Raw genomic sequence first — 20,525 nt, 5'->3', positions numbered from 1 at the left:
GGCAAGTTATTTGATTTTATGAGCCTTAGTTTCCTTGTCTATAAAATGAGTATAATGGTAGGTTATTACCTACCTACTTATATCCATTAGGTTTTCATGAAGATTAAATGAGTAAAGTAATAAGTCAAAGTATTGAGAGTACACCCTGGCACACAGTAAGCACAACACACTGTGTTGTAGTGATGGTTATTATTATTTACAGTTGAGGGCAGGGATCATGTCTCCTTCATTTTTGTATTGGCTTAGAAATATGCTCTAGGAATGAATAAATGAGTATGGGCAGTTTCACAGAGAATTAATAATTAAGGTGGGTCATAATGGGACATATGTTTATAGCTTTTAGAAAGGTTAGGGGCAGGGAATTATGGAAAGGGTTTTCCAGGATCCCAGACAGACAAGGATATTATGAACAAACACAAAGAAGGAGACCAGAAAGACTTGGAGCATAAAGAGCAGAGGAGGTCATGTGTTAGGGAGTATTAGGGGAAGGAGGGAAAGACTTGATAAGTCTGATATGGCCCAGTAAGGAATGAGTTGAAGAGGATGGTGAAGGGTTGGCAGAAGGGTACACTGCTGCCAGCCACATGTGGAGAATGGACTTCTTGATCTTAGGGTCCTGAGTCTGAGCCCCATTTTGGTAGAGTTTGCTTAGGAAAAGAAATAAGCAAAAGGGGCAGCTGGGTAGCTCAGTCAGTTAGGCACCCGACTTCAGCTCAGGTCATGATCTCATGGTTAGTGGGTTCAATCCCTGCATCTGGCTCTGTGCTGACAGCTCAGAGCCTGGAGCCTGCTTGGGTTCTGTGTCTCCCTCTCTCTACCCCTCCCTTGCTCATGCTCATGCTCTTTCTCTCTCTCTGTCTCAAAAATAAATAGACATTTAAAAAAATTAAGAGAAAATTAACTAGTATGGATATTAGTACAACACAACTTTACTGTATCTGAGCCGAAAAATTTGTAATTTTTAACAATTTTGTCAGACCTGGAAATCATTTTTTAAAATACTGTCTGTAAAAAAGTGTATCCTAGAAAGTTGTGGTATAAAAGGTTGTGCAACATAAAATGACTTTACAGGATTCAAATATTTGAACATCTGACATGCAGTCATTTACATACTAATAAATGATATGTACATTAACATTATAAAATTAGTCTCTATCCTAAATCTTAAGTATTTTTGACTAATACTTCATTCACCTTCTTCTCATTAATAGATATTCTTAAAAGCCAAAGAGCACTTATTTTTAGGCATTCTATAATACAGCCTTAGAATCTTGATTTGTTCAAGTTGGATGGATTTGTATTATAGGTTCAACTTATAATACAATCTTGAAGGCATTGCTATAAGGTAAGATCATAGCCACTGTGATGCTTCTAATCATTGGGGCCACATTTTAATAGAATTATAGATGAGCACCCTACGTAGGTTCAGCCATCTGCACTGAGTCGAGGAGCTGAGGAATCAGCTTTAGGAAAGAGATTAGTCAGCTGGTGAACAATGGTGCTCTCTTTATTCTTCCTTGAGTCCCAATAGTTGTTCTTTGTGCCATACATACCTGACATTGAATAAATATCAAATATTTGCACATCCTCATTTTCCTATTGGCGAACAGTTTCTTAAAAGAGAGGATCATTGTGATTTTTAGTTCCAGGTCTATTTTTTGCTGTACAATACGTCTGTGTCACCTTGACCAGGCCACATCACTTCTCTGGGCTTGGCTGTTTCATTTGTAAACCAGGGAAGAGGACATGGGTGACCTCCAAGGACCTCTCAGCTTTAGAGATGCCTTTGTGGAAACTTCAAACAGTTTAGAAAACAGAACTAAGACACCTGCTGGTGCCTCTGAAAGGAAGAGATACTATTTATAAGACAGGAATGAAATGTTTAGTGAATTGTATGAAATTTTATTCTAACTGAACCAGTACATTCAGCTGATTTTTTTAATTAAAATTAAGGCATTACTTGAATGCTAGACAGTAAACTGTAAACAAAAGACCTACAGAATTTCAGAGTAGTATCAAATCCATACACTAAGATTTTTGCATTTCCACATTTTTTCAATTTCTACAGCTTTCTTTTTTCACAATTTGGAACATATATCTATTTTAAATAAAATTAACGTGTAACATATTGCTATACAATTGATAAGTATTAATATAAATTATTAAGCTATTATGAGAAAAATCAGGTGTACCATTTCTCAAGCAGTTATATAGAAAGATCAAAGTTTAATGGGTAGTTAGTATTATTCTCTTAAAGACTATTGGTTGTAGTAGCTCTTCTTCTGAAATGAAGAAAAATAATATATTGAGTGATGTTTTTATATTTTTTACTTGGAAGTAAAGCTCTGGAAGTAGAATACATGTATTATGTATCATTTTTGGGTACCTTGTTTGGTTTTGAGGATCAGGATAGATGACTCTGAGGAACTGATGTTTAACTGGAGGCCCGAAGAATGTAATTGGCCATGTAAAGAATGTCGAAGATGAGATTCTTAGGCAGGAAGAAAGAATGTGTAAAGAAACTGGGGAAGTGAAATAAAGCCATGTGGCTGGGATGAAAAGGAAGGGGGTAGAGTAGGGCACTAAGTGATCCCAAAGAAGTAGAAGGGGCTAAAGCATGTAGGACCCTACATCTTAAGTATTTTACATTTTGCCGTAAGCATAATGGAAAGCCAGAGGCTTTTTAAAAGGTTAACAACATAATCCAGTTTATATGTGTAGCAATTGCTTTGGTTGCTAATTAAAAGTAGACTGGGAAAGAGGCAAGAGTGAGAAGAAAGGTATCAGTTAGGGGCCCTCATGGTGTTCCAGAGAGAGGTTGGTGTTTTGAATCACAAGGTAGCAGTAGGGCTGGAGAAATAACTAGATTTGGCCAAGGTAAAATTCCAGTTGTCTTGTTCCACCGGATGTGTCCACATCCTTGAAGGTTACAAAGACACTGTAGCCCATATAAAACCCTTCAATTCAGGCTCTGCCTAGGAAGAGGAAGCAAACCTGTCCATTCACAGTGCAGGAACTGAGCCTCTGGCCACGAGATGGCTAGCAATACTTAAAGACTATACTTCTGAGACTGATCGCCTCTTTACAGACCCATTGGGCTGCTTCTGCTCAACCTTAATCATTCCTGAGCTCCAGATCAGGAATAAAAATTGGTCAGCATAGAACTTGAGACATTTTCCTGTAGTGATACGGAACAGATTTGGAAACAAACACCCTTGGGTTTGAATCCAGGTAAACGATGTTGGAAAAGTCACTTAACTTCTCCCAGCTGTGATTTCTTCATGTGAAATAATAGAATTTATTTCATTAGGCTGATGTGAAAGTGAAAAGAGTTAATACATGTAGAGATCCTTACCTGGCATATGGTAAACCTGACATAAAATGAAGCTCTGTGTTCTAGCTGCTTGGTTTCCAGTGGAGGTAACTTCTCAACAGCGTATAATACATTGTCTGATACTTGGTAAACCTTCACAGTTATTTCCTGTCTTTCTGGGTAATGCTAGAAACTTTTTATATAAAGAACCACAATATTAAAAGAAAAATGTATAGGAATAGTAAATAGCAAAATTCCCTTAATAAACCTTTGAACTTCAGGTACTAAATCAAGTTGTTTATATAATGAATTGATTTGGATTTTCAGAGCCAATTCTTAGTTTATCAGAATTCCCTGATAATACTTTGTCTACTTCCTTTAGCTTATTTGGACATGACTTTCACTTTCTGGGAAGCTTGTAGAACAATGCACAAATATATCCATCATATCTTATGAGTCATATAATTTTCTCCTTCTATCCACTTCTGTAAAGCATTATAAGTGCCCCTAAGGAAGATGATTTTGATGCAGGTTAAGAAATACAGCATAAGTCTTCTTGTTGCTCTCATAAGAAAGTTCCTGAGATATTGGTACAACTTTGTTCTTTAAGCCATAAATTTTGCCCTGGAGAATGAGGTCTCTGATGTGATCCTCTTTGAACTTGGCTGCCACAGTGGGAATACTCTCGTTCTGCCAAGGGGCACAGACACCATTAATCTGGAGCCCACCTGTCTTGTCCATTTCCTTATAGGTCACAGAGGCACTGAACTTTCTTTCTCAGTGTGAGGCTATTTGTGAAAACTCAGACTTCAGGACATTTAGTTCTTCATTCTCTTTACTGGATGTTAACCAAAGGCAAAAGAAAACGGCAAAGGAAAAACATTATTCTGAATGTTAACATCAAGACTATTTTTCAGTTCACCCACCTGCGCAGAGAGGAGGAAGTATTAGTAGTACTGCTGCATCAACACTTCTCAGTGGGACAGTCATTTTCTTTTTAAAACACATTTTTTAACCACACAGGCAGACCCAAGTAGACATTGATTTGGCAGAAGAGTGTCTCAGAGTGATAGTTGTACAATACTCCTTGCAAGGAATTAGATTGTAATTTTGTTATATCAGCAGGATCCACCTCATTCGCTATGTGCGTTCAGTTAAACAAATATTTGATTTCCACTTTTTCACTGATGTCTAAGTAGTGGCTTTCTCCTGGTCGCACAAGTAGAGGTGTGCCTTGGTTTATAGGCCACATGGACATGTGTGTTTAAGTAAGTGTCTGTAAATAAATTCATAAAATCTCAAAACCCTGTAGGAGGCTAGGCTTACCCAAGGAATCTGAGGAAAATACATGAATAAAATAGGAATTTGTTCTAACAAGTTATTTATAACTCATAAACATAATTTTTAACTGTTAAATTTTATATTTGCTCATGATAAAGAGAAGTGCTAGAATAAATCAGTTTTAATTTCCCACAACTTTTAATGGTCTCAGTTTCTTTAACCTAAGGATGTTGGGATTAGATAAGTGTTCAGACAGGACTTCTAACGTAGCTATAATGTTTTATTTCTTTAAAGAAGATGCAAAGCAACTATGTTAAAATTTTAAAATTTAAGAAAACTAGATGGTAAGTACATTGGACACTTGTTGTCATTTTAAGTATTTTTTTCTGCTTGAAGTATTTTGCAATAAAATAATAGAAACATGCAAAGATGGGACACCTGGGTGGCTCAGTCAGTTGGGCGGCCAACTTCAGCTCAGGTCATGACCTTACAGTTTGAGTTTGAACCCCGCGTCTGGCTCTGTGCTGACAGCTCAGAGCCTGGAGCCTGCTTTAGATTCTTTGTCACCCTTTCTCTCTGCCCCTCCCTCACTCACACTCTCTGTCTCTAAAAACTGAATAAACACTTTTTAAAAAATTAGAAAAAAAAGAAACATGCAAAGATATTTAGGTTATTCATACTTTCCTCTTTTTTCTCTTTATTGCTATAGAAAGTATTTATATTTTCTGGAACATTTAGAAAAAACTTGGATCCCTATGGACAGTGGAATGATCAAGAAATATGGAAAGTTGCAGATGAGGTAAGGATGCTAACTGAAATAATTTTGAAAAAGGTAACTTATACACAAGAGTGGTTGTCATAGCTGAGATAGTTTTACATACTTATCTTTGTGCATGTGTGTGTGTGTATAACTTTACAGTGGAAAACAATAACATATCTGGAGCCCCCAGTATTTTGGACTAGACCTACCCCTTCCTCTGTGGCGAGTCTCCCAAGTCACGGGCTCCAGAGATAGCATTTCTTTTGCCTCCTTCCCTACCAGTGTATAGCAATGATACACAAACTGGGAGAGATCCAGTCACCTGACAGGGCACCAGGCCTAGTTGTGATTCAAAGGGTCATCTCTCTGTACCGTCTCATCCACTTTCAGTCTGGGTTCTGAAAGCATTCCCAGCACAAGGAGAAGCTTTTGTTTTTGATATGATATACTTCTCTAGGAAGCAGGGGTTTAGCACAGAGAGATAGATAATGGTCCTTCTGGAGCACCTGCAAATGGCCATCTTCTCTAGAAATCACCAGGAATCAGTTGCTTTCAGGGGGATGTGGCTGTGAGCCTTTCCAGGCAAAAAGTTACATGACCAAGATGTGGCACCTTGAGGTCAATAGGACCACATAGGAAATACATGAATTAAAATGGAACAAAAATTTCTAGATAATAACCTGTATTTACCCAGTAGGTGGTTCATTATAGTTTAAGGCACCATATGGAAGAATGTAGGGTACAGGGAGTGAAATTCTTGTTTAAGAGGTAACCATTCTGGAACATAGAGGTATTATATGAAAGAAAGAGGGAATATAAACTGTTCTGTTTCATTAAATTTGAGGTTTATGTCCAAAGGCCTCGTTGGTGGCAGACTGTAATTTTGGGGCCCCAGAACATTGAGATTCAAAGGTCTTCTTAGAGACTTTATTCCAGTATTTCCCGTAGTTTTAGTTTTTATTGTAGCCCAATTCTGTTTATACCAAATGTTCTTCCCTTTTGTGCCTCCCTTCAGAGCAGATGTTGCCAGGTCTGACATGCTTCTAAGTGTTAAACAGTTACCCACTGAGTGCCCAGCCTTTGTATGCTCCTCATAAAATACACTTAGATTAACTATTTTTATTATCAAAGTTTCCTTATTACCCAACAAACAAGGGTTTTAAAGAAAACATTAACTAAATTGCAAGTGACACATTTTAGGAGCTTTGATGTGACTTCAGAGAATAAGCTATAGGAACACAGTGTGGTGGGACAGAAACTGGGGAAGAAAGACGTTAGGCTTTATAAAATCTGCAACTACTGCCAAGTCACAATAAAATTTACAGGAAATCAGGATCATAAAAGTAATCTGAAATTTTAGAAGACATGCTTAACATTTTAAACAACAATATAATCCATACATTTTCTCTGTCTATATTTTCATTTGATCAACTCGTATTTATTGATTTTTTTTACTGATTAAAAAAATACCATGCTATTTATAAATGGAGATAATGATGCTCCATAGCATGTGCTTTGAGTAGTAATGATAACTTTCTGTTGAGGAGGCCCACAGATAGCGTACAATATGCAACAGCCTACAGAAGCAGATAAGCAGAAAAGCATTAGTTTAAAAGTTACAAGTTCTAGGCTTTTGTTTCACTGCATGGTTGATCATATAATTTACTCAAACAGGAACATTTTGGGGTATGTCAGTTTCTAAACTGGACAGGATACTAGCACAAAAAGACATAAACCAGTATTGTCTTGGGGCAAACCAGGACAAATGGCATCTCATCTAGTCCTATCTGTGACCTTGGTGTGACTTGTGTCAATAGAGGGAAAGGAACAGATAGCCAAATGCCTGAATCTTATCTCAACAGTGCCTCCTTCATAATTCCCCTTTCCTCCAGATAAAAATCAGAAGTACACGTGATGACAACATCAGGCCAAGATACACTTTATTCCTACCTTGCATTTGGCCCCGTGCTCCAGTGTGAAACCTCTTTCTTTCTGATCTTTAGATTTTGTGAAGCCATGACAATTGTGCCTAGTTACTAGTTCTAAGACTTAGAAGCCAAGCTAGCACAAACAACCTCCTTTCCCTTTGTGCTCTAGGCATGCTGAGCTGCATCGTTCAATGGATGAATTTAAAGCAAGTCCAAAGGAAGGAAAGAGAGTTTCTATTTAAGAAACCTAGAACTGAGATGGTGTAATTTTCCTATCCCCAAATGACTTAGGGCCAGATAGCTTCTCCCCAGGAGCACTGACTTTATCTACCGTGTAGACCAAAGAGAGTTTCAAGAGACTGAATCCCAGTGGGAAAAAAAAAATGATGCCTAACATTGTGGCTCCATAAATTAGTAGAGTTATTGTAACTTTTCAGACTTTCACACATAATTGGCAAGCATGGTTCCTGGCAAATAGTAGGCATTAATTGACTGTTAGCTATTATGATGCTCTTTCTATTCAGTCTTCACCTGGCCTTCTCTTAAATGTTGATGTTTGATAGAATACTAATTTTGTCCTATTATACTCATTCTTCCTGGGAAATTTGATGCAACCTCTTGGCTCTAACTAATACCTATATACTGATGACTCCCAAATCTGCCTGTCAGTTCCATACCTGACATCTCAGCATGGACAAGCACCTTGTTTTTATGTTACTTTATCTCCCCCATGCATACAATGTCCTGTGTTCCTAATTCCAGCAAATGGCATAAGCACCCTCTAGTTGCCCAAAGCCAATACCTGGAACTTATTCTTGACTCCCAATTTCTTCACCTGTCTCCACCTATTAAGTCCTGTCAGTGCTGTCTCCTGCAAATATCTAGAATGTTTCCATCCCCATCTAACACCACTACTAACTCTCACATGATTGTTTAGGCTCCTAGCTGGTTTCCCTCTCATGGGCTTCCTATAATTCATTCTGCTCTTTGGAGCTCTGGTGATCCTTCTTAACCCGGTACCCAATTGCTCATTTCTCTCCTTCCTGTGGCTCTTTACTCTCCTTTAGACAGAGTCCACACTGCATAAGGTGGCTTCCAAGGTCCTTCGTGCTTTGATCTTTGCTTGCCTCTTGAAAATCATGCCCTAGCCTCCCCCTGCTTACTATGATCCAGTTCCTCTAAAGCATTATGTGCTCTCTGTTCTCCAGAGGCTTTTTCTCATGCTGTTCTCTGTACAGGAAACCCTGCCAGCCCTTTACTTCCTCTCCTACTCATTTGGTTTCTTCTTGCAGACACCGCTCTGATGCTCCACACCTCCTAGATGTGTCCCTATACCTACAGCCCTAACTTGCTCATGTCCCCCATCAGGTTTTAAGTCCCTTGAGGACAGGGATGATGTCCCATTCACTGCAGTATTTCTAGTGCTTACATTAGTGTTGCAGTGTGGATGGTGGTCAATAAATATTGATTGATTGAATAAAGAAATGACTTAATTCATTTTTTAAATGAATTCAATTCATTTAAGTGAATAAACATGATTCATGTGTGATCTATCATGAAGATAGCCTTCTGATTGGTACACAACTTTGACTTCTGGTTCACAGGCTTTTACTGTGGTGAGCTTTCTCAGTTATGCATGGTCTAAGCTATGCATCTATTGCTTTTAGAATGAAGGTTTTTTGGTAATTGTTTGCTTTATAGATAACTTATAAAATAATTCCCTTCCTAACACATTGATAGGTAAGTTATTTTTAAAAATTTTTAACATTTGTTTATTTTTGAAAAACAGAGATACAGAGAAAGAGCAGGGGAAGGGCAGAGAGAGAGGGAGACACAGAATGTGAAGCAGGCTCCAGGCTCTGAGCTGTCAGCACAGAGCCTGAAGCGGGGGACAAACTCACAAACCGCGAAATCATGACCTGAGCCAATGTTGGCCCCTTAACCAACTGAGCCACCCAGGCAGCCCAGTAAATTATTTTAAAGAGCAAAGTAGGGGCTCTTGGGTGGCTCAGTCAGTTAAGCGTCTGACTCTTCATTTTGGTTCATGAGTTCAAGCCCTGAATCTGACTCCATGCTGACAGTGCAGAGTCTGCTTGGAATTCTCTCTCTATTCCTCTCTCTTTCTCTCTTTCTCTGCCCCTCCCCCATTCATCCTCTCTCAATAAATAAATAAATAAATAAGTAAACTAACTCACTTAAAAAATTTTAAAGAGCAAGCTAAATAGTGGAAACAGTGTCCTTTTAAGTTGAAAATCTGCCCTGGAAAACGTGCAGAGTAGCAAGAAGTGTCTAAAGGAGTTGAGAGGGTCTATTTTTACAATTGCCTGCGATGGATAAGCAGTCCAACCACAATTTACTTTTCTGGGTTTGTTCCCATGTTTTCTTGTCACAAGAGCAAACTCTTGCTCCATAATGACATTCCAGAGTGCAATAGCAAAAGTCAACATTTTGAAGAGAATGTCTGGTCCTTTATAGACTCTAATAATCTTTTTTGTTTGATATGTCACAAACCAAATTTTTTTTCTTTGTAAATATATATGATTGATCAACTCAACTGCATAAGCCTGGCAAATTCTTTTGTTGTAAAGTTCTTCATATCCACAAACTATTGATGCTTTTATTTGTTTTTCATGCCAAGTTGGAATAAAAATAATTAGAAACATTTAGATTCTAGCAAATTTTAATTTACCTTAGTTTGGACAGAGATAAGCTGAAATGTATATTCATTTTTAATATACTGAAAAATAATTTGTGATACATATATAAATAACATTTAGAATATATAAATAGATATTAATGTATATACATTAACATATAAAGAATTCTGATAAATCAACAATTACTGTTTCAGTCTTTTTTTTTCTTATAACTCTTTGAACAGTACTTTCTCACCTCCTATTTTTTTCCACATCTGGACCATGAGTTTCTTCTTCAAGACCGAGCCTGGTGTTACTCATCTTGGAATCCCCAGGTCTGCCATAGCACCTAGAATGTAATAAGCCCCCATTAAAAGTCTATTACAGAATGCAGGACTGAGCAGTCGTTTACATTCAGATAATCAGGAGGCTAATTTAAGCCATTCGTACCATCATGTAAAGTTGGTTACACATAAAGTTATAATAATAACTTTGTATCTTTTAAACAACAGTTATTAGTCTTTCTTGCTTCCCATTTTCTCCCCCAAACCTCTGACAATATCCGGCAGGAAATAGATACTTGATGAATGTGTTCAATGTTCACTTACTTGAAAACCTAAAGTTTTACTAAGTCACATTGATGTTTCTCTAGTGAATATGATTTTAAAAACTTTTTTTTACTATCTTTGATAGTGAATAAAACATTGAGATAGAAATATTGCAAAATATACCATCTCACTCTTTTATTTTTATAATGTTCTCCAAACATTGACAAATATTTAAGTACTTAATTATTTACTTAAAAATAGTTTCCGTTGAGAGAAAGCACATGCAAAATGTAATATAGTAAGGTGGTTGGGAAATTAGTGTTTGATTGGTGTGGATCTAGAGGAGAATACTGTACATGCCACTACCTTTTTACCAAAATCTTAACTTCATTATTAGAGGTATGATATAAATTAATAGTATTGCAGTACTTCCTGCTAACTTACTTCCCAAGGCAGCTTGCGAAGGGAACATCTTACAAATTTTGGTTTGTGACATATCAAACTAATCTTGTCATCATACCAGGGTAGTGTTTCAGTGACCAGGTCCATGTCCTTGGGATTTCCCAAGTTCTGACACAACTAATAGCATGGATTAGGTACTTACCTTGTACTATGTTCTGTAGCAACCTTTTCCCACAAATTATCTCATTTAATCCTCATTACAGTCCTTTGAAGTCTACCCTATTAATTTCCTCATTTCTTTCAAGTGAGGTAAATGAGACTTACAGTAACACACCTGATAGCATCAGCAAATGGGTGGTGAAGTACAGGTTCAAAGCCACTTTTGTTTGACTTCAGAGCCCCAATCTTTAATCAGTGCTTTTCTTTTTTTATTTGAAGTGTATTGACATATAACACTGTATTAGTTTCAAGTGTACAATATAGTGACTTGATTGTACGCAATGTGAAATGATCACCTCACTCAGTCTTGTTAATATATATGTAATCTGTGCTTTTCTTGATGGTTAATATGACTTGAAATTTTAAAAAATCCTTATCTGTATTAAGAAACTCTAATTTTAGAGGTACATGGGTGGTTCAGTCATTTAAGCATCCAACTCTTGATTTCAGCACAGGTCATGATCTTACAGTTTGTGAGATCTAGCCCCATGTCATCAGGCTCTACACAGAGCATGGAGTGTGCTTAAGAGTCTCACCCTCTGTCTCCCTCTGCCCCTCCCCCGCCTGCACACATGCACTCTCTCTCTCTTAAAAAAAAAAAAGATGAGAGGTTTTGGGGTCAGTTCAAACTAGGTTTGGGTCTTATTTCAACCTTTTTAAAAAAGGGAAACTTTTAATTTTATACTTTTATTTTATAGTTGTCAAGATGAGAAAACAAAAGCACACAGGGAAAGTGTCTAGTCTTCGACTGTACTCTATAGTGGTGGGACAAAATCAGCTCTCGTTCATTTATCATTGGTCATTCTTAAGTTTGGATTCATGTTTGAATTAATCAAAACTATGTTTGGATTTTTGTTTGTTTGTTTTTATTTTTTATTTTTTTGGCCAGTATTATAGGAACTCAGTACATATTTGTTGAACAAATAAATGACTATGTAAAGGCTGACAGTGTGTCCCGTATAGGCACTGGGCACCCATAGGGCTAAAGAGCACAGAGGCAGTGTAACAGGGGTCACTTCCACAAAGGCTGGCATGGCTACGTGCCTGACTACATACAGGATGATCAGGGATGTTCAGGAGGGTCTGTCAGGGTCTAAAGGGAACTACAAGCTGTTTGGTGCTCCTGGAAGCGGCGTGGAGAAGACTCAAGTCTGGATGCCTGTTGTGTCATGTGAGAGCTCACATTTATTCTGTCAAGAAGGGATTTCAAATGGGAATGAGATGGCCAAACCCATATTTTAGAAGGATCCCTGGGGTGTTCATGTGGTTAGTTGACAAACTGAACCACTTGGGATTTACAGTTTGAAGCTTAAGAAGTAATGATGGCCACCACAGTGGGGTTAGCAAGGAGAAGGGTGTAAGAAATATTTGCAAGATGTCTGGGGCTAGACATAAAGATTTAAAAACCATTAGCTTCTCAGTGGTAGTTGATACCCTAAGAATAGATGAGTTCTCAGAAAGAGAGTTTTGAGGGTTAGGGGTGAGGGAGACTAATATTCAGGGGACTGGAAGAGGGAGCGCTCCCACATATGATATAATAAGTGGTCAGAGGGTATGTGGTTTCTCATAAGCCAAGGGATAGATGTTCAGAGAGGAAAAAAATGTTCTGCGTTGTGAGGGAGCAGAGACAACAGATACACACTAATCTTTTGGAGATTTCTACAGAGGGGTAGATATGGAATAAGGCTAAAGGAGATCCTGGAGGCAAGTGATACGAGAGATGTAGCAGGTTCCCAGGCTGAAGCCAAGTAAAAGCAAAAGGGTGAAGACAGAAAGAAAGGACACAGGTCTTCCCAGTGTCTTTATTCACATTCTTGGATCCTTGGAGCTGAAAGTAATTTTACATTTGAGTCTTCCAGGATATAGCAGAGCAGTCCCCCTTGTCTAATTAATATGTTTACATTCCTTACCATTTCAGAAACTTTTCAAAATTAATAAATTCTTGCAAAGTGAAATTGCTTTAATGAGAACCCAGTCAAGGAAAGAAGTATCATCTGTAATACATATCATGGTCATATAGTTAATATTTGCTGATCAAACGTGGTGATATAGGCCATCTATGAGTTCATCGCTGAACTCGGGGATCTTTCCTAATTTCATTATCCCATTCTGCCTGTATTATAATTAGTATTATATCTTATTTCCCAACACAAAATCCCAGACTCCAAGAGTAGGGGGCCATCATCATCCATGTATCTCTTAGGCCCTAAACACTCAGCAATACTTGGCAAAAAATAAATGTTAATGCACATTTATCTGAATAAGAGCCAAAATGTTAATCATTTTTGTCTTATTTTGAAAGAATCTGTTTCTATATCTTGGTTGCATTTTCACCTTATTATTTCCTGTCTAGCTGGAAAAAAATAAACCATTGGCCCTAACACAACTCTCATATTCCACCTCAATATCTAAGCACCTTTAAATCTCCTAGTAATATACCACTACTGTAAGTCTTCTTTTTCCTTCATAGTTTCATCCATTTCTTAAAATCAGTTTTTATGAATTGAAGAAGTTCCCCAATTGATTATTTTCTGCTACATTTCATGTACTATTATGACAGTAGAGAATGGAAGGTATAATAAAATAATCTGTCATGATAGAGCAAATAACTGTGTTTAATAACTATTATCTTTTCTAGCACGTATTTAATTGTATTGTAATTATTTGTATATGTCTTTATAAATTCTGAGCCTTGCAGGGGCCATGTGCCATTTATCATTTCTTCAACCCCTATGAGGGGTACCTGGCACATACGTAATAAGCCCTCACTGAAAATTTCCTAAATTAAGTACAGACCTGAAACTAGTCATAGGCTTATCCTTTAGAGCTTCCAAGGTTATATGTAGACTTTGCTTCCTTCATACCCCAATAGCAGGGGTGGTGGATTGTCGATATGAAATTTAAACTTCAGACTGCCATGTGTCCTTTTAGATTGTCAACCTCTTGAGTGTCTTTAACTTTGTGGTATCTAAATTATCCAGTGTTTTCCCTCTTTCTTTTCTGTAGGTTGGACTCAGATCTGTGATAGAGCAATTTCCTGGGAAGCTTGATTTCGTCCTAGTGGATGGGGGTTGTGTCCTAAGCCATGGCCACAAACAGTTGATGTGCCTGGCCAGATCTGTTCTCAGTAAGGCAAAAATCTTACTGCTTGATGAACCTAGTGCTCATTTGGATCCAATGTGAGTTTCAGAATTTCTACTATTTAATCTTTGAGGCCTACTTCATACTGATACCAATTCCTATTAGGCTGTCATGTCTGCAAGTGGAGGACCCTCCTCTACATATGAAATAATTGCCCATGGAAAAGTCACTATTTGATGTGACCACAAGTGCTTATATCCTGGTATAAAAAGCTCTGTGTTCTCTTCTGAGTATAATTTTGGAATTTCATACAAACTCTTCTCCTTGTCAACACATGATGAAATACTTAGTTACACAGGCATGATCTGATTCTTAGGATTTCCCTTTCTATGCCATTTATATGATAAGAATTTTTTATAGCACAAAAGAACCACTAGTGATTCCACATGATAATAAAATGTACTTATTTATGAAATTTTCTTCAAAATATCTGTCCTGTTTATTTATGGAAACTTAAAAGCTGATTGTGGTCAACTCTGTATCAGCATTATGTTATAGTATTAGTATTAGTATTCGAAGAAAGATAAGTAATTTAAAGAACTAAATTGGTAGGATAGTGGGTATGTCATCCAGGATAAAGACAGATTATTAGCCTCCTGTGATGTTATATGTGGTGTTTTCTTTCTCTTCTAGAACATACCAAATCATTCGACGAACACTGAAACAAGCCTTTGCAGACTGCACAGTAATCCTCTCTGAACACAGGATAGAAGCTATGTTGGAATGTCAACGATTTTTGGTGAGTGTTGACAACTTGTTTAAGATCTCATTTCTCCTTTAATTCTTGATAATATCTCATGTGGGAGTTCCTGCAAATCACAACACAACAATGTACAAGTTCTTCCTTCAAATATGTGTCACACAGTCATCCAGCTTAACTCAAAATAGCTGCATAAATTTCTCACTTCGATTTGAGCTAGGAGGTGAGGTTAGAATCCAGTAAACCTCAAATAGCAGCATATACTAAGTTACATTAATAAATGGAAACATCTGTACATTGAGTCCTTTATTTGGGGATCAAGTCATAATAAGGTCTAAGTCCTGATACTTTTAATGACTAAATCTCTCTTGGATGGGGTCCAGGACAGGCCTGGATTGCCTTGCAATCTGATGTATGGTTTTAATGCAATAGCTGACAGACTCATTTCATTCTTCTCATCATTATTTGAAGCTCAGGTAAGTGCCTCTCCCAAACACCTTAATTGTGCTTTCAAAACTGTCACAGATTCTTTCAAGTCATGTTTACAAATTCCCTTGGGGTTAGTCACAAGGAAGTTCTGAGGATGATGTATCACGTCATTTCCATTAAGGCTTTTGAGGCTCCTGGAGGTAAATGCTTTTCTTACTGAAGGATTGTTATTACCATTATTATTACTAAGCTTCAAGTGACAAATTAGGGGCTGACCCATAACCTCTTGCCCTGCCATGGTAAGGTTCAAGAGATTGGGTCAAGCCCTTCTACCCTGTGGCCTTGCATTTGCTCAACTTGAACTTGGGAGGGAGGCACATCCTGACCAATTTGTAATTGTTAAGCTTCAAGATCCTTGTTGAAGAGGCTCAACTCTTTGTCATGCTATGGACTTAACATTCTTTCTTTCTTTTTTTTTTTTAGTTCTTTTTAACATTTATTTATTTTTGTGTGATAGAAAGATAGGGCACAAAGGGGGGAAGGGCGGAAAGAATGGGAAAGACACAGTTCTGAAGCAAGCTCCAGGCTTCAAGCTGTCAGCACACAGCCTGATGCAGGGCTGGAACTCACTAACCGTGAGATCATGACCTAAGCTGAAGTCAGACACTTAACTGACTGAGACACCCAGGCGCCCCTATGTTCATTTTTAAGGTCATATATGAGGATCTATCAAAGGTCATTCTGGCTTAGCAAGCAATGTTAGTTCCTTTCAAGTTCTCTGAAGAAGCACATTGCTCAGGACTATGCTAATTAAAACATAAAAATCTTCCAGCTGCTCAGTAGAAAATTATAGCTAATTTTTCAAAGGGAGAAGTTCCATAAAGCAGGAGGACTCAACAGTGAAAGGAGACATCCCTGACTATTCAGACTGACAGCCTGTGGACACTCTGTTTTCATTGTGGCTTTTCACTTCCTCTAAGCCTCTGGCAGTTTCTGTCCTTGCTCTGGTCCACCCTGCCTTCTGTCTGAGATCTCATTCACGCCACTTCCGTAGGTCATAGAGGAGAACAAGGTGCGGCAGTACGATTCCATCCAGAGGCTGCTGAGTGAGAAGAGCCTCTTCCGCCAGGCCATCGGCCCCTCAGACCGGCTCAGGGTTTTCCCGACCCGGAACTCCAGCAGCCACAAGTCTCGATCCAAAATCACTGCTCTGAAGGAGGAGACGGAAGAAGAAGTGCATGAAACAAGACTTTAGAGAGCAGTACAAATAGTTGCATGGGATGTTCGCTTATGAAATCGGAGGAGAAAACAGTTTCTGCCTCAGAAAACTAGGATGAATAATGTTTATCTTTAAAAGGAAATTTTTTGATAAGAGGAGACAAGGATGCTCAGATGGGTCTGGATAAGTGGCTTCCTGGCAGTGGGCAAATTTTGTGAAAGGTACTCCAAACCCTGGAAGATTTACCACTTGTGTTTGCAAGCCAGATCTTCTTAAAAACCTTTTCCCTTGGGTAGTGATTGGAAAGGTGGCTGTCAGCCTCAGCCCGCCTCATCGTCCAACTTACTGTTTAGTGAGACTTGCTAATTCGTATTATTGGAGAAGAACTGTAATCACACTACTTAGAGATATGATTAAGTAATGGTAACTGGAAACTTTAGTGGCTTCTATAAGTTTATATCCCTTTTCCTGTACTCTTTCCAAGATATTTGAAAACACTATATTGTCTGTTAAGTATTCAGACGGTCCTGTTTCCAAGAAAATGTTAGAATACCCCAAGAGTCACACATCAGCTTGTCAAAATACATACCATGTAACATCTGGGTTTCAGGAGAGAGAACTTCCCCGTCTGGGAATCTGTGTGAATACCACTCACCATTCTACCAAAAGTCCAAATAATTCAATTAAAGTACATTCCTTACCTGGGAAGAGAGCTGTTACAGTCCCATGTAGCAGGATAATTCCCTTGATGTAGAAGTTGACATGACCTTTTTCTGCTTCCAGAAAGTAACAAGCTCATAAGACCTCTGAACAGAGGATGGCTGGAAAAAATGCTTTATGGCAAATTGGTGCAGGAAAACCCTTCTCCCCCCAGAAGCTCTGGGAAGAGAGTGTATAGGCAGATAGGCTGTCAGCGCTGTGGGTAGATACACATGAAATCCAAAGATGTGGGTATATATAGGGTTATGTTGCATAGTTTCAGGCTAGCTCCACTCACTTCCTACTGTATAGACTGAGTAGGTCAGAAAATGGAAGACACATGAAGAGTCAATCAATTCACTTTATATGCTTCTGTTTTATAATTCTGTGATGCAAATAAAATTTCTCTAGGAAGTATTTATTTTGATAATATTTCAAACTCATATAAATGTCTGTATTTTAACATGATTATATGAATTATATTTGTATTAAAAGAATTTTATATTTGAAATGTTGACTTTTTATGGCACTAGCTTTTTTTTTGATACATTATGTTAAAACTTAAGAGGAAAAAAAACTTGGCGGATATTGACCAGGGTCTATGAATTACCTTGATGGTGTAGAGAGAAGCATTAGGGTTCACAGAGATTTGCACACCTGTATGATTCCCTCCCAGCACACACATTCCCTCTTAGACGCTGTTCTAAAGAAAATGGTAGCACAAAATCTCCTCCTATCAAGGACACATGCCTTCCCAACTCCAAATTAACCATAAAGATTGCATTCTATTTATTACTGTAAGAAAATATCATGTGCCAATAAAATCTGTATATTTGTGTGAAACTTCACTGTCTTCAGATGTGTTCGCTAATCATGTCTCACTGATATCTTCAGTCTCTAACTATCATGGAACACAAAACATGAATCATTTCTTTAAATACAGCTTCTTGAGGGTCCCACATGAGTTAAAATACTCTTAAAAATGATTTATTTTTTTAAATTGTGGTGAAATATACATAACCTAAACTTGACTGTCTTTAAGTGTATAATTCAGTGACCTTAAATATCATCACCATCTATCCACAGAATTCATCTTGCAAAACTGAAACTCGGTACCCATTAAACAAAATCTTCCTATTCTTCTCTCCTCCTAGCCTCAGGCAGCCTCCATTCCACCTTCTGTCTCTGAATGTGACTACTCTAAGTGCCTTGTCTGAGTAGACTCATATGCTATTTGCCCTTTTGTGACTGGTTTATTTCACTTTTCAAAATGTCTTCAAGGCTCAACATGTCAGAGTTTTCTTACTTTTTAAAGTTGAGTAATATTCCATTATATGTACAAACCACATTTTGTTTATTCATTTGTTTATTCATTGTTTATAATATTCCATTATATGTATAAACCACATTTTGTTTATTCAACTTAGGTTGCCTCCACCTTTTGACTTTGTTGAATAATGCTTTTATGAACATGGTGTACAAATATCTTTTTGTGTCCCTGCTTTCATGAATTAGGATTCTTTTGAGGTTATTTTTGTTTTTAAAGTTGAGGCTATTTAATATAGAAAAAAAGAGATATATTCTGCAAAGGTCCACGTATTTGAAAGCTTTTTTAAATAGTGGTAGCTGATAGCTCTTGATGAGAAAATTTCATCAAGGGAAATAGTATTTCAAGGATTTTTTAAATGTTTGTTTATTCTGAGAGAAAGAGAGAGCAGGGGAGGAGGAGGAGAGAGAGAGAGAGAGAGAGCGAGAGAGAGAGAGAGAGAGAGAGAGAGAGGGAGAGAGAAGATCCCAAGTAGGCTCCACACTGTTAGTGCAGAGATCTCACTGATGTGAGATCATGACCTAAGCAGAAATAAAGAGTTAGATGCTTAACCCTTTTAGCTACCCAGGTGCCCCCAAGGGAAATAGTATTTTTTTTAAGACTGTTTTCAATGTTTATTTATTTTTGAGAGAGAGAGCATGCGCACAAGTGAGGAGGGGCAGAGAGAGACAGACACAGAATCCAAAGCAGGCTGCAGGCTCTGAGCTATCAGCATAGAGCCCAACGTGGGGCTCAAATTCATGAACCATGAGATCATGACCTGAGCCAAAGTCAGACACTCAATGGACTGAGCCACCCAGGGACCCCTTGGAAATAGTATTTCTATATTAGAAGCTGAGTAGCTTTTCTTTGTTTAAATCCCAGTTTTTAGTTGATGAGGTTTCTCTGGTACCCCTTTCATCCTTGAAGAATGTCTTCATAAAATATGCAGGTGCCAGCATATGGTAGATAGAAAGTAGATCCCTACTAAGTCCTCCATCCTTGTCTGTCCTTATTTGGATAGGTTTGTTTTTATATGTGACCCCTAGAAGACAGTCTCAAATGTGCTCTATTCTAATTATTCTAGTTGTCCTTTTTTTTAAATTAATAAACCTTATATTGTAGGGAAGTTTTTAGGTCACAGCAAAATTGAGCAGAAAATACAGAGTCCCAGTAACCCCCCTGCACTTCCATACATATAGCCTACCCCACTGTCAACATTCCAAACCAGAGTGGTACTTTTCACAATCAGCATATCATTGTTACCTAAACTCCATGGTTTACATTAGTTTCACTTTTGGAGAACCCTCATTTATCTGCTCCTTCCCCCTACTCCCAGGTAACAACTGATCTTTTTATTCATTCCATAGTTTTGCCTTTTCTAGAATGCCTCATAGTTGGAATCATACATTATGTAGTCTTTTTATAATACACATTTAAATTTCCTTTTTAAGACATGGAAGCCCTGTCTTTTCCTGGCTTAATATCTCATTTTAGTGCAGAATAATATTCCTGAAGGACATCTTGGTTGCCTCCCAGTTTTGGCAGTATTAATAAAGCTGCTATGAAGATCCTTGTGTGGATTTTGTGTGTACACAAGTTTTCAACTCCTTTGGATAAATGCCAGGGATCTTATGGTAAGAGTTATGTTTAGTTTTGTAAGAAATCATCAGACTGTCTTCCAAAGTGTCCACCAGCGATGTAGTACAGTTCCTACTTCTCTGCACCCTCCCCAGCATTTTGGGTTGTCACTGTTTGGGAACGTGACCATTCTAGTATACGTGTGTAGTGTATCTCATTGTTGCTTTAATTTGCTTTTCCCTGATGACAACCGCTGTTAAATATCTTTTAGTATGCTAATTTTCCATTTGTATATCTTCTTTGGTGGAATATCTGTTCAGTCTTCTGTGCATTTTTTAATTGGTTTGTTTTCTTATTGATGAT

At 37.8% G+C, this 20,525-nt stretch overlaps 1 protein-coding gene across 1 annotated transcript in view; it reads left to right on the top strand.

Annotated features, from left to right (window-relative positions):
* Window positions 1–18,118, top strand: part of CFTR (CF transmembrane conductance regulator) — a 163,127-nt gene extending 145,009 nt beyond the window's left edge. Inside the window, exons 25-28 of the mRNA XM_029924496.1 lie at window positions 5,304–5,393; window positions 14,094–14,266; window positions 14,862–14,967; window positions 16,412–18,118. Coding sequence (XP_029780356.1) covers window positions 5,304–5,393; window positions 14,094–14,266; window positions 14,862–14,967; window positions 16,412–16,612 — 570 coding nt within the window. The 3' untranslated portion in view covers window positions 16,613–18,118. The remainder of the gene's footprint in view (window positions 1–5,303; window positions 5,394–14,093; window positions 14,267–14,861; window positions 14,968–16,411) is intronic.
* Window positions 18,119–20,525: the final 2,407 nt, after the last annotated feature.

This window comes from Suricata suricatta, chromosome 2, assembly GCF_006229205.1.
Source record: "Suricata suricatta isolate VVHF042 chromosome 2, meerkat_22Aug2017_6uvM2_HiC, whole genome shotgun sequence".
NCBI classification, from domain to species: domain Eukaryota; kingdom Metazoa; phylum Chordata; class Mammalia; order Carnivora; family Herpestidae; genus Suricata; species Suricata suricatta.
The sequence above is the reverse complement of the archived record's forward strand: the minus strand, read 5'-3'. Positions and strand labels throughout refer to the sequence as shown.